General features: G+C 44.4%; 1 protein-coding gene across 9 annotated transcripts in view; it reads right to left on the bottom strand.

Annotated features, from left to right (window-relative positions):
• Positions 1–13,480, bottom strand: part of Cadps (calcium-dependent secretion activator 1) — a 450,894-nt gene that overhangs the window by 255,064 nt on the left and 182,350 nt on the right. For 8 of the 9 annotated variants that reach the window (XM_065428684.2, XM_065428681.2, XM_065428685.2 and 5 more), the window contains one exon: positions 7,830–7,931. The exons of the other annotated variant lie outside the window; for it this stretch is intronic. In XM_065428684.2, the coding sequence (XP_065284756.1) occupies positions 7,830–7,931 (102 nt within the window). The remainder of the gene's footprint in view (positions 1–7,829; positions 7,932–13,480) is intronic. 9 annotated transcript variants of the gene reach the window in all.

The following is a 13,480-nucleotide window of genomic DNA, read 5'->3' as shown; positions in this document are numbered from 1 at the left end:
GTGTCTGGAGGGTCTTTTTGGTGAGATTGTGAGTGTGCGGATATGTTTTTTTTTTTTGCACTCTAATTTGTTTTACCATAATGAGTAACCAACTAGCCCAACAGCAAGTTCTTTTAAGATTCAATCAATCAGTAGGGCATTCGGTGGCTCTAAGTTTTTCAGGCATTCCTTTGGCAGTTATTGTAGCTAATTCAGTTCCAGTTCTTAAGCTGTTAAAAATGCAGTCTCAAATGCATCTCTCATGTGGTTATGCCTTTGAGCATGAAAGCACACCTCAAGCAATTCGATTTGGTATTTCATAACCTGCCAACAAGGTCATGTGAGCCAACAGTGTCTGGCCTAGCATTACATGTGGCACACACAGAGTGCTCAACCGAGCAAGACTGGAAACAGGCAGAACCTGACCCCTCAACCCCCCTCTCCAGATGTTTGAGGAATGTGTTCAGCACAGGAGCTGAGGGACGAGGCAGACTACTGGCAAGGCAGAAACCAAAACAATGTTTATTCCTGCTCCCCAAAGCCCCTTATATACAAGGTCCTTTCAGATTGTAGTGCCACCTTAAGGCCACAGGTGGCGACCTCTACATCCCTCCTTTTGACCTTTGAAGGGACAGGTCCCTACAAGTCCAACCGTCGCAGTGGTCTCGCTGTACGACCGCTGCGAGTCTGTGTCACCGTTTCCTGTGGCGTTACTTCTGGCTGCATTGGATCTTCTTGAGGTGCTGCAAGCTGCATGATCTCAGGAGCGACAGGCAGAGAAGCTGCCAGTTAAGCTGGGGTCGTTTCCAATGAATGAAGTACCAGGCGTCGACGATTACACTGAACGATGCCTCTGGCGATCTGAACAAGCTAGGACTGTGGACGCTGAGCCTGTGAGAGTACTTCATTATTGCAGCATGCGTCAGTGCCATACATAGTCTCTAGGACTGAAAGGGGCCAATTGGCTTGAAGCATGATGGCGATTGTAGGTCATCGCTTGCTGCGCCTTGTTCCACGAGTCCTTTTCCCTGAAGCGCGTGTGGCATGGTAACGATGGCACCAGTTGTTCTGGTAGTTTCGAGAGACAAGTTTGTAATTTCTTGCCGATCAAGGTTCGAGCCGGGGACGGTACGACAGCAAGGCAAGGTAGGGATCAGGACCTTTCAAGAGCAAGTCTTCCACTGTGCGCACCATGCGCTCTGCCTCTCCATTGCTCTGGGGGTACCTCGGGATGATGGTCTCATGACAGAAGCCGTATGACTGCGCAAACTCGGCGAACTCGTTGGACACAAACTGCGGTCCGTTGTCGGTCTGGACGATGTCTGATATACCAAAATGGGCAATACAGCTCTTGATCGCTGAGATGACTGCTGGTGCTATGGTGGACCTCACGGAGACTATTTCAGGAAACCTGGAATAATAATTAACAAAAGGGACGTAATCGCGCCCTCTAAGTTGAAACAGATCGATGCCAAGGTGCTTCCATGGTCTGTAGGGTGTCACCGTGAACAACATAGGCTCAGAATGCTGAACTCGAGTCTCGGTGCATACGGCACATTAGGTCACCATATGCTCAACACGCATGTTACAGTTAGGCCACCAAACAGACTCCCTGGCCCGTTCTTCGCAGCGGCGCACTCCCTGATGCCCTTCGTGTAATAGGGCAAGAATGTCCTGGTGCAAGGCTGAAGGAATGACAAGTCATCAGCCCAGCAGAAAGATGCCGTCGTATATGCTTAATCTGTCTCTCTCCTTCCAAAATGGAGCGATCTGCAGCAGCACCTTGTTTTTGTCTGGCCATCCTTTCATGCAATAAGTCATGACCACAGAGCAGACTCTATCTTGGGCTTGGTGTATGCGAACATCTTCTAGCCGTCTTGCAACAAGAGGTGGTAATTTCTTGAACACTTCACTCACAAACAACTCCAGGGTGTCTACCATGCGAGTAGCTGGCAAATCAGAGGGAGCTCGTGACAAAGTGTCCGCCATAGCTAAATGCTTTCCAGCCACATATTTCACCATATACTGATATCGCATCAGTTTTATCTGCATTCATTGTATATGAGGCAGCATGGGTTCTAGGTCCTTGTTACCCAAAAGGGTGACCAGAGGAAGGTGATCTGTCTGTACCTCGAAGCCGCAAAGAGACTGGTTGTACTGTGAAATGGCCCAAGTTACCGCGAGACCTTCCTTTTCTGTTTGACTATAACGTGCTTCCGTCAGAGTAAACACCCTTGAAACATAAGCTACAGCCCATAGAGTACCTTCAGGCTGGTCCTGTAGCAGTACAGCTCCCAGACCGTAGGAACTGGCATCTGCGGATACTACAGTGTGGTAGCAAGAATCGTATTTCGCCATGCACATGTCGGAGCTCAACAGCAACTTGAGGCGTGAGAAGGCCTTTTCTTGACTGGGACAGATGCTGTTCTTGTTTAGGAGGGAACGAATGGGCTACGTAACATCAGATAAGTGAGGTATAAACCGTGCAACATGATTGGCCATTCCCAGCAATTGTCGTACTCCGCTGACGTCGGTTGGTGAAGGCAGACCCTTACAGCCTTGACCCTGTGCGGGTCTGGCGAGATTTCGTCCGCCCCAATCACTAATCCAAGGAACTTGACTGAACTGACCCGAAATGCGCACTTCTTTTAGTTAAGGGTCACACCCTCCTCATCAAGGCGAGCTCGGACTGCACCCAGACGCTCGTCGTACTCTTGACGATCTTTCCCGAAGATTAAGATGTCATCAATCAGCTCCACGACCCCAGACAAGCGCTCAAGAAACCTTTACATTAATTGCTAGAAATACTCTGGTGCCTTGGCTATACCAAAAGGGAGTCTCTTACAACAGTACCGGCCAAACGGCATTTTAAATGTTGCGAGTTCCTGAGTGTCGGTGCTAAACTTCACCTGATGAAAACTAGAACGTGCATCCATATTGAAGAATACTCGCGCTCCACCCAACTGGTCGAGGATCTGTTCCACCATCAGCAAGATGAAGCGCTCCCTTTCAATGACTTCGTTCAGCTTCGTCAGATCGACGCAGATTCTGTAGCCACCCGATGATTTAAGCACGAATGCAAGCCCGAAGCACCACTCAGTTGGCGTCTGTACCTTCCTTATGACGTCCTGCGACTCCAGTTCGTCTAGCTCTTTCTTGACAACGTCATTCAAAGTAATTGGAATCCGCCTTTGGGTGCTCAAGGAAAATGGGCGAGAGCTGGGTTTAACGTGAATGCTATATTCGGCTTCCCAAAATTTTCTCAACCCTTGAAAAACCTTGGCTGTGAGAGAATTAACGCACTCGGCAGCATCCTGGAAGTGAACAACACCAAGGGCTTCAATTGCAGGTAGTTCAAGCAGGTGAGTGCGCTGACGTTCAACCATGTACAAGGTCTGCACTGTGGATTTGTCACCCCACTGTAAGGTTGCTTTAAAGGTACCAAGAACGTGCAGACTCTGTTCGCCAGGGCCTAAGACTTCCCCTTCAACATCAACCAGCAACTGTGGTCGGCCTAGGAAAAATGCCGAGACAACAGAGACTTCCGTGCCAGAGTCTATCTTAAGCTCCACCAGGTGCCCGTTCACTGGTATGTCTATGTACCTTGCTCGTTGTCAATTCACATGAAGTTTGACGAAACCCAGTAGCTCATTTCTGTTCTTCTTCATGCACACTTCGGCAAAATGTTCTAGCTTTCTACAGTAATGGCAAACTGATTTTCTGGCTGGGCAGTCTTTTCGAGAGTGACGCTGTCATCCACAAAAGCCACACGATAACCTAGCCAGGTGCTCAGACTAGCCGCAAAAATGTGGCGAAGGGGTGGGCGTATCGTTTCACCAAGCCGAGTCAATATTTAGCGTTTCAGCAAGAGCATTATCTATAGTCCATCTAGCACGTGATAACCACTCTTTTTTTGGTGATAACCAAAACAATGTTTATTCCCACTCCCCAAAGGCCCTTATATACATTTCAGATTGTAGTGACACCTTATGGCCACAGGTGACGACCTGCACAGAATGCCCAGGCGTTCATGTCACAGGGCATAGGGAGTTCGCGGCTACAGTGCCCAGTCTTGTACCCTCCTCCTGGCAGGTTCTGAATGTGAAAGTAAGACCTGTTACAAATTAAGGTGGTGGGTGCTAAGCAGAGCAGAATGTGCTGAGAATCTGTGGGTCCAGACAGGCTGCCAATGGAAAGTGACCCTTGCAACGTTTAACACCTGAACCCTCTCGAGTGAGGCTAGCTTAGCACGACTCTTTGAGGAACTAGCAAACATTGTTTGGTATATTATCGGCCTTAGTGAGATTAGAAGAACTGGTGAGGCTTACACATTGCTAAATAATGGCCATGTCCTCTGCTATAGAGGTCTCCCTGATAAGAAGCAATATGGGGTAGGATTCCTATTCCACAAGGACATAGCGGGCAACATTGACGAATTCTGCAACAATAATGAGAGGGTAACTGTAGTCGTAATCAAACGTAATAAGAGGTACAGATTAAAGGTAGTACAAGCCTACGCTTCAACATCCAGTCACGATGATGAAGAAGTAGATCAGTTTTATGAAGATGTTCAATAAGCAATGAGAAAAGTGTAAACTCAGTATACTGTAGTTATGGGCGACTTCAATGCAGAAGTGGGGAAAAGCAGGCTAATGAATAAGCAATTGGCAACTATGGTGTCGATTGTAGGAACGCTAGAGGAGAGATGCTGGTAGAATTTGCAGAAAGGAATAAGCTGCGATGAATGAACACCTTCTTCAGGAAGCATTGGAACAAAATGTGGACGTGGAAAAGCCCTAATAGTGAAACAAGAAATGAAACTGATTTCATACTTTCTGTTGCTCTGAGCACAGTGCACGATGCAGAAGTGATAGGTAGGGTAAAGTGCAGTGATCATAGGTTAGTGAGGGCTAGGATTCACCTCAACTTGAAGAGACAGAGAATAAAATTGGTCAATAAAAAGCAGGTGAACTTATAGGCAGTAAGGGTAAAAGCAGAAAAATTTAGGCTGGTACTTGCAAACAAATATGCAGCCTTAGAACAGAGATGATGATGATGACATAGAGGTAATGAATGAAATTGTAACGAGGCTGGCTTCAGAGGCAGCAATTGAAGCGGGAGGCAAAGCATCAAGGCAACCAGTAGGCAAGCTCTCCCAAGTAACAAAGGACCTAATAAAGAAACGACAAAGAATGAAAGTGTCCAACTAAAGAGATCAGATTGAATTCGCGTAACTGTCAAAACTGATCAACAAGGAGAAAACATGTGATAATCAAAACTATATCTTGAGAATGACTGAAGAAGCCGTAAAGAATGGACGCAGCCTGAAATCTGTGAGAAGGAAACTTGGCATAGGACAAACCAAGATGTATGCACTGAAAGATAAGCAGGGTAATATCATCAGCAACCTCGAAGGTATAATAAAAGCAGGAGAATTCTATACTGACCTATACAGTACCAAGAGAACTCACGAGTACTCTATATGGAACAATAATAAGCTGTATACAGAAACTCCTCCTGTAGCTAGAGATGAGGTCAGAAGGACCTTGCAAGGCATGAAACAAGAAAAAGCGGCAGGAGAGGATGGAATAACAGTCAATTTAATCAAAGATGGAGGAGACATAATGCTAGGAAAACTGGCGGCTCTCTATACGAAGTGTCTATCGACTGCGAGGGTCCCAGAAAACTGGAAAAATGCAAACATTATACTAATCCACAAAAAGGGAGACATTAACGAATTGAAAAATTATAGGCCCATTAGCTTATTCCTAGTATTATATAAAATATTTACCAAAATAATCTCCAATAAGATAAGGGCAACACTGCACTTTAGTCAGCCAAAAGAGCGGGCTGGCTTTAGGAAGGGATACTCTACAATGGATCACATCAATATCGTTAATCAAGTTATCGAGAAATCCGCAGGGTACAATAAGCCTCTCTATATGGCTTTAATAGATTACAAAAAAGCATTTGATTCAGTAGAGATGCCAGCAGTCATAGAGGCATTGCGTAGTCAAGGAGTACAGATCACTTACGTAAATACCCTGGAAAATATCTACAGAGATTCCACAGCCACCTTAATTGTACACAAGAAAAGTAGGAAGATACCTATAAAGAAAGGAGTCAGACAAAGAAACACAATCTCTCCAATGCTATTCACTGCATGCTTGGAAGAAGTTTTCAAGCTATTAAACTGGGAAGGTTTAGGAGTAAGGGTCGACGGCGAATACCTCAGCAGCCTTCGATTTGCCGATGACATTGTTCTATTCAGCAACACCGCGGACGAGTTACAACAAATGATTGAGGACCTTAACAGGGAGAGAGTAAGAGTGGGGTTGAAGATTAATATGCAGAAGACAAAGATAATGATAAATAACTGGGCAAGGGAACAAGAATTCAGGATCGCCAGTCAGCCTCTAGAATCTATGAAGGAGTAAGCTTAACTCGGTCAACTATTCACAGGGAACTCCAACCATGAGAAGGAAATTCACAGAAGAATAAAAATGGGTTGGATCGCATACGGCAGACACTGTGAGCTCCTGACTGGGGACTTACCGTTATCATAGAAAAGGAAAGTATACAATCGGTGCAATTTACCGATGCTGACATATGGGGCAGAGACTTGGAGACTGACAAAGAAGCTTGAGAACAAGTTAAGGACTGCGCAAAGAGCGATGGAACGAAGAATGCTAGGCATAACTTTAAGAGACAGAAAGAGAGCGGTTTGGATTAGAGAGCAAACGGGTATAGACGATATTCTAATAGACATTAAGAGAAAGAAATGGTGCTGGGCAGGTCATGTAATGCGCAGATTAGATAACCGTTGGACCATTAGGTTGACAGAATGGGTACCAAGAGAAGGGAAGTGCAGTAGAGGACGGCAGAAGACTAGGTGGTGTGACGAAATTAGGAAATTTGCGGGTGCTAGTTGGAATCGGTTTGCACAGGACAGGGGTAATTGGAGATCGCAGGAAGAGGCCTTCATCCTGCAGTGGACATAAAATAGGCCGATGATGATGATGATGACAAAAGGTAAAATGGAAGATTATAGCTATGTGAGCAGTCGCAGTTCATTGTGACACCAGTGATTGCTGTGTACCGAACCGCTCAGATAGTGTTGCAATACCCACAGTATCTTCCAAAGTTCTCTCTCCAGAAGAGTGGTAATGACAAGCGAACACAGAAAAGTGTGTAAATGATGACTGACCTAGTCCCAACAAGGTGTAGGATAGATCACAGGCTATCCACACTGATCTGAGAAGGGGCTGCCAGCCAGACCAAATTACGCCAATCACAAACAAATCTGCAGCCTGAAAGGATGAAGAATAGGTGCATTGCCAACCTTTGATTAGACGGATTGCATCGCTTCATGGCGTTCTCTCCAACACACTTGCAATGTCTGGAGCGCTGCATCATCTCATGTTGCACTTTGCAATTTATAATGACCTCCCATATTCACCGGTTGGTCCAAAGTGGCTGCTAGTTATACCACGAACCTTGTGTTCTGAAATCTGCACATGCCGTCACTCCAACCCGCAACATACTCACACCAGTGTTTTAAACACTCACCAATTAACACCTGTGGCACCAATTCTACTGGCATGGCATGTTCATTTTTGACGGCCAGTTTATTTCCGTGCCTTCCCCGAGTGTAGGTAATGGAAAGAGCTGCCTACATACAAAAACCTCATTTTAATGAAATGTGAGGTTTAAGGTTGTTTCCAATTCTCAAGACACTATAATATGAGGTGTAAAGTGTGTAGAAAAACAGAATGTGTTCACTGCTAACGAGGACAGACACATGGAGCCAAGTTCTTCTGTAAAAGGAAAATGAGGTGGCAATGTCTCACCGGAAGTGAGTAATCTGGTGCTCCAGAAGAATGCGCAGGCGCTCCCTGACCTGAGCAAACATGTCCTTCTCCTCGACGGTGACGGTGCCGATGCCATCAGGCCTGAGGGGGGCAATGGTCAAGTCACACTGTCATGCACAGTGATCACTGTGGGGCCATGAAGCATTTCAGCACCTTCACTCATCAGCCACTTATAAGTGCTACAAAGCTTTCTTTCATTCTGTTGTTTCTGCATGTCTTCATGTGGTTCAAGTTAAACGCACAAGTGCAGATGAGTATAGATGCCTTGGCATGTACAGCAGACAGAGTGTACTCCCATGCTGAGACAACACAGATACATGCTGCTTGTGCACAAGGCATGCAAGAGTGTGTTTTCAGTGCACATTTAGTGTGAAGCAACGCATTTGCCATAGTCATGCATAAATAAATTAGTATTGCACTTTGCTGGTCTATTTGTATGGCTCAAAATATTCAACAGGGTAATTTAAAATAATGTCAACATAACACACGCCAATCTACGCAGTGCTGACATCACCCCTCCTATTAGTCTCTGGAACCAACCATTCTATATCGCCCAGATGTGCACCAAATATCAGCATAATTTGCTGGTTACCACTTAAATCCAACGCTGATAGAGAGCAAAAAGGCAGCCCTGATGATGGCTGGGAAATGCTGTTACACTCTTAAACAAAGGTACACCCGTCGAGGTGTATATTTGCCACACAATGATAATTGTCATCCGTCTTGTTTGCGTTTCCTTTCCTGAAGACGGTGCACTCGCTACTTTCCTGTCGAGAATGCTCCGTCATGCTGATAATGCGCTTGCCGTTCTTGACTTGGAAGTACCGAGCTCGCAGCGTTAAAGGAAATATGGACAAAACAGAAGACAATTATTGTTGTATGGCAAGATACGACCTAAAGGATGTAAATTTGCTTAAGAGTGTAGACTAAACTTACAACCAACGCTGAAAAGGTAAGCACAAAAATGGTTATACCATGCTATTACATGAATGTTTCTTATTTTGTGGGTAAGATTTTTGATGGGCCTGCTAAACATTGTTTCTCGGCACCAAAGGCAACATATGAAAAAAAAATTTGCCTGCTCATGGGGACATATTGACAGCGATAGCAAGGTTTAGCATCGTAATTAGATTTGTCAGTGTTCGAAACACAGATTGGTGCGACGTGTTGGTACGAAGCAGCACACAGCAAGGCAATTGCTGCTGGGCCAAAAAAACTACACATCTACCAGGCACCTCACAATGCTGGCACGATGAGGTGCATGAGATGAGACCAAAGGCAGCACCCAGTTAAATGTGAGATAACGTTAGCTCTATTGCTAGGGTGCATATAAGCACACAACACTTGTGCCAGCAGGAGAAGGCTGCCCTTGCTGGATCCACTTGGACATTTGTTCAGCCTTAACCAAGTCTCTGGAGGCACTCAGTCACACATGCGCTGTCAGAGCACAAGAAAGGAGGTGTGAATGTGGCATCAGTACACAACAAAAGGACACCCAAAGCTCAATCCGCGTGTGTCACTCTCCTTCATATGTTACTTTTTGCACCCAAAGACAAAGTTTAGCACACCCCACCAACTTGGCCAATAAGAACAAGCTTTGTTGAGCTATGCCTTGGTGGGCTACATGCTAAGATTGGCAAGGACTGACAGGAGTTCATGTCAGTCAGTGTCAAATCTTGCAGAGAGAGAAGATGCCTGTGGGCTATGACCTTGCCGTGAAAAACAATGGAAGTACAGGAGAATATACTGCATATATGCAATGAAGTGTGGTATGATAAATTGGAAAATCTATTCAACCCTATGTAGTCACCATGCAGCACCAAGTGGAAATGCGGATTCATGCATTCATGCAGACAGAGCTTTCTATTCACGATGATCAGTCTGAAGACAAGGCTGAGATAGAACTGGTACAGCTATTGATACAGCTACCGCAAAGCAAGTAAGAGATGAATTGATGCTGCTAAAGATTAGCTACTCAGATTTGAAAAAAGTTTTGTTTGTTCATGTTCTCTGTATGCTGTATGAGTGCAAGGAAAATGACTGAGTGTCCACTGTTGATGCCACTGCAATTAACAGCAGAAGGCAGCTGGTTGTGGCTCGCACATACTGCAATAATGCTCTACTGCTGAAAACTCTATGCATTCAGTAAAGGACTATACGAACTCTGAATTTTCGTTGATTACTCCAAAGAAAATTAAGCCACATTACACTAATTAAAAAACTGTAACATAACTTCTGGCTGTCATAAAGACCTACTTGCAATATTGGCAGCAAATGGATGAAATTAATGACTGCAGATCTAGTCATAAAAAAATTGGCACCTGGCATGGCACAAGGCAGCATATCCTGGGCCCACTTCGTCTTAATCTTTATTTTCACAGATAAAAATACAACTTTTATTATTTATGCAGATGACACGAGCCTATTTTTTTATGGACTGTGATCTAAATACACTTGTACACAGAGCTATGGGTGTCATCAAATTACTGAATGCATGGAGCGTAAGCAATTGCTTAAATGTAAACGGCTCTTTTGTCCCAAAACAAGCTCGTACATTGTAATGCGGCCCTCACCATTGGCTCAGCAACTATGGAAATGGTGTCTCTAGCTAGAAGCCTAAGTGTGCTTTCTCATGAGAGTATGCCATGGAGCAATGAGACCAAGCTTGTTCGTGCCAAATTTTCTCACATCATAGGTGCATTATTGTGCTAGCAATTTCCTTTGCCACAAAGAATTAAACTATTATTTTATAATTCACTCTCTTTATCAGTGCACATTTCCTGGCGTGCACATGTCACCGAGCTCCTATCACCAGTGAACAGGTCTCTCGGTTTTTTAAAGCCTCATTTGCCTCAAGCCTCACAGGACATAAAACTTCTCACGCATAAATCTCTAATCAAATCTAAACCAGAATATGTGGCGCCCATCTGGAGTCCGCACCAGGTATACTTAATCAACAAATTAGAATCCATGCAAAACCGTGCCACTAGGTTAATTCATTCTTCATACTCATATGACAGCATATCATCCCTTAAAGCAAAACTGGTCTTCCAAATCTTTCTGTGCATCGCCACATCACCAGTCTCTGTTTGCTTCACAAGTTTTTCCACAGCTTACTCAATCGCGCATCCTACATCATCCCACTGACGCTCATATCCCACCGCACTACCCATCCATATCAAATGCACATTCATGTGCTCACACTACCACTTTCGCTGCCTCATTTTTTCTTTGTACAGCAGTGGACTGGAATGGCCTTCCCCGAGACATTGCAACCTTCACGTGTCCATCAAGTTTCGCCGTAATGTCACAGCACACTGTTCCGCATAAAGACTTATTTGTACAGACCACTTTCACAACCTTCATTTGTTATCCCACCCCTTATGTAATGCCTCCTAAATGGGGATCTGTAAGGTAGTATAGTGACTTGATATGATGTGATGCATTCACTTATTGCTATCTTGTATTTGTATAGAGTACCACCACCAACATGAACATATCCAGGATATATAGGGTGCTTTTTTTTTTTTTTCATAATGCAAGTAACATAGCGCAGTAGGGTCGACGAACAAGTAGAGACAGGACAAGTGCTAACTTCATTGAAGATCCTGAGCATATACATATACACCCATCTGAATCTGCAGAGAAGAAGGTAAACTGCCACATGCAGACTATATCAAGAATTCAAGCTCTTTCTTTGATAAAGGCACTGACAGCCAACTGATGCAATCATCTGCTGCCTATGCGATCTCGGTAGCATCTACGATTTCCCTGGTTAAGCTGTTGCAATGGCAAAACACGACAACAGTCTGATCGAAAAGAGGATGGCAAGGTGGCTGCACGTCACATATTTTACAATGGGCAGCCAGTTGCCCATCTGTAGCAATATTGCCGACTTTTTTGTTGTGCTCTTGCATATGCACATTCAAGCACCTGCCGGTCTGACCAAAGTAGTGTCTTCCACAAGAGAGTGGGATTCTGTAAGAAAGTGCCTTTTTGCACGTGATGTAGGCATCTTTGTGCTTGATAGTACAGTCTGGTCTGTGCATTCTCATAGGGCAGCTCAACTTGCACAAACTCAAAAATTTATTTGGCGCTGCAAACAACACTTTGACGCCGAGACGTTGCCCTACCTTTTTAAGATTGCGAAAAACTTTATACAGGTAGGGAATCACTGCTACCTTATCTTTCTTTTTTTCTCTTGTCTTCTGCTTTCTGTTCATTGCCAATGTGCAATTCAGCCTTCCTTCTGCAATGCAGGCCTTCAGCCACTGAGAATATAGCATGCCTCGAATACCGTGCCGCCTCCAGGCGTGCCGCTTGAATTTGAAGGCTTTCTGCCATGGAATGATCGCACGACTTACAGAGAGCGTCCGACAAGAAAGAAAGCATTGTATTTCTTTTTACAAGCTTAGAGTGTGCTGAGCTGTACAGTAAAGGGGGCTTATTGGCTCTTGGCCCATACATCCAAAACATGTGATTGTCTTTAAAATGCAGCCACAAATCTAAAAACCTAATGCTGTCCTGCTTAGGAAATTCAAAGGTGAAAGTAAGTGGCCTGGAACATGCATTAAAGGAGGCTAAAATACATGAGACAACAATAGGGTCTGTAAAATTTAAAGAGCGATCTAAATGAGTATTGACAATAGGGTCCATAAGAACAGATATATTTAAGAAATTAAAAAAACCATCACCATTCCAGCGAATATTTGAAACCTTAAGCTTGCCCAGCAGCTCAAAAAAAAAAAAGACCTGCCACATTGAGCTAAAAACAAATCACTTAAAATAGGTGCAATGCATGACCCTATGCAAACACCCTGCTATTGCAAGTAAATGTCCTTGACAATCCCAACAAAGCTTGACGTCAAATAGCATGATAAGAGCTATGAAAAATCAGCCGTGCTCACACCACAGGCGTGTGAAAAACAAAAAACAAAAAGAAACATAGCACCGTGCTGGTCAATTGCAGCCTGGACACAGGGCAGCAGCCCGGCAATGACTAAAACAAATCTTTTAAATCAACAGATAAAGCAGTTAAACTTTTGTGGTCACATGGCCGTAAAAAATCAATAATGGTGGCAGAATCTTTAGTCAGGAACAGGTCGACTACATCTAGTAACTTTAACCTGAACTGCAAGAAGTCCGCAACACACATTTGCCATGTACCAGATTCAGAGACAACCACACAGGAGTGACATTCTACCTTATGAGTCTTAGCCAAGAAAAACATTTCCAGACAGTCACTATCAGTGCCCTCTATTTACTTTACAACGTTCAACAGGCATTCTTTTTCTGCAGCAGAGTAGTTAGCCTCCTTTCTTGATAGTGTCCTACTGGCATAAGCAATCACTCTTTTGGTGCTGTGCTGCCGCTGAACAGGCACTGCACCAAAGTCGAGATTACTAGCATGGGTAGGATGAATCGTCGGGATGTCTTCATCAAGGTGTACGAGTACAGGAGGCATCTGCAGCCATTGCCATAGGTTGTGAAATGCTCGTTGCTGGTCTTTGCCCCGTACAAAAGAGACATTTTCTCTAATGAGATGCGTTAATGGCAACATTATGCGCGAAAATTCCGCAATAAACACAAAGCACAAAGGTCTGGAAAACGTCGCACAATTTTTTTTTATC

The sequence above is a fragment of the Dermacentor albipictus genome, chromosome 6 (genome assembly GCF_038994185.2).
Source record: "Dermacentor albipictus isolate Rhodes 1998 colony chromosome 6, USDA_Dalb.pri_finalv2, whole genome shotgun sequence".
In the NCBI taxonomy this organism is placed as follows: domain Eukaryota; kingdom Metazoa; phylum Arthropoda; class Arachnida; order Ixodida; family Ixodidae; genus Dermacentor; species Dermacentor albipictus.
Note: the sequence above shows the minus strand (reverse complement) of the source record. Positions and strands in the feature narration are given on the sequence as shown.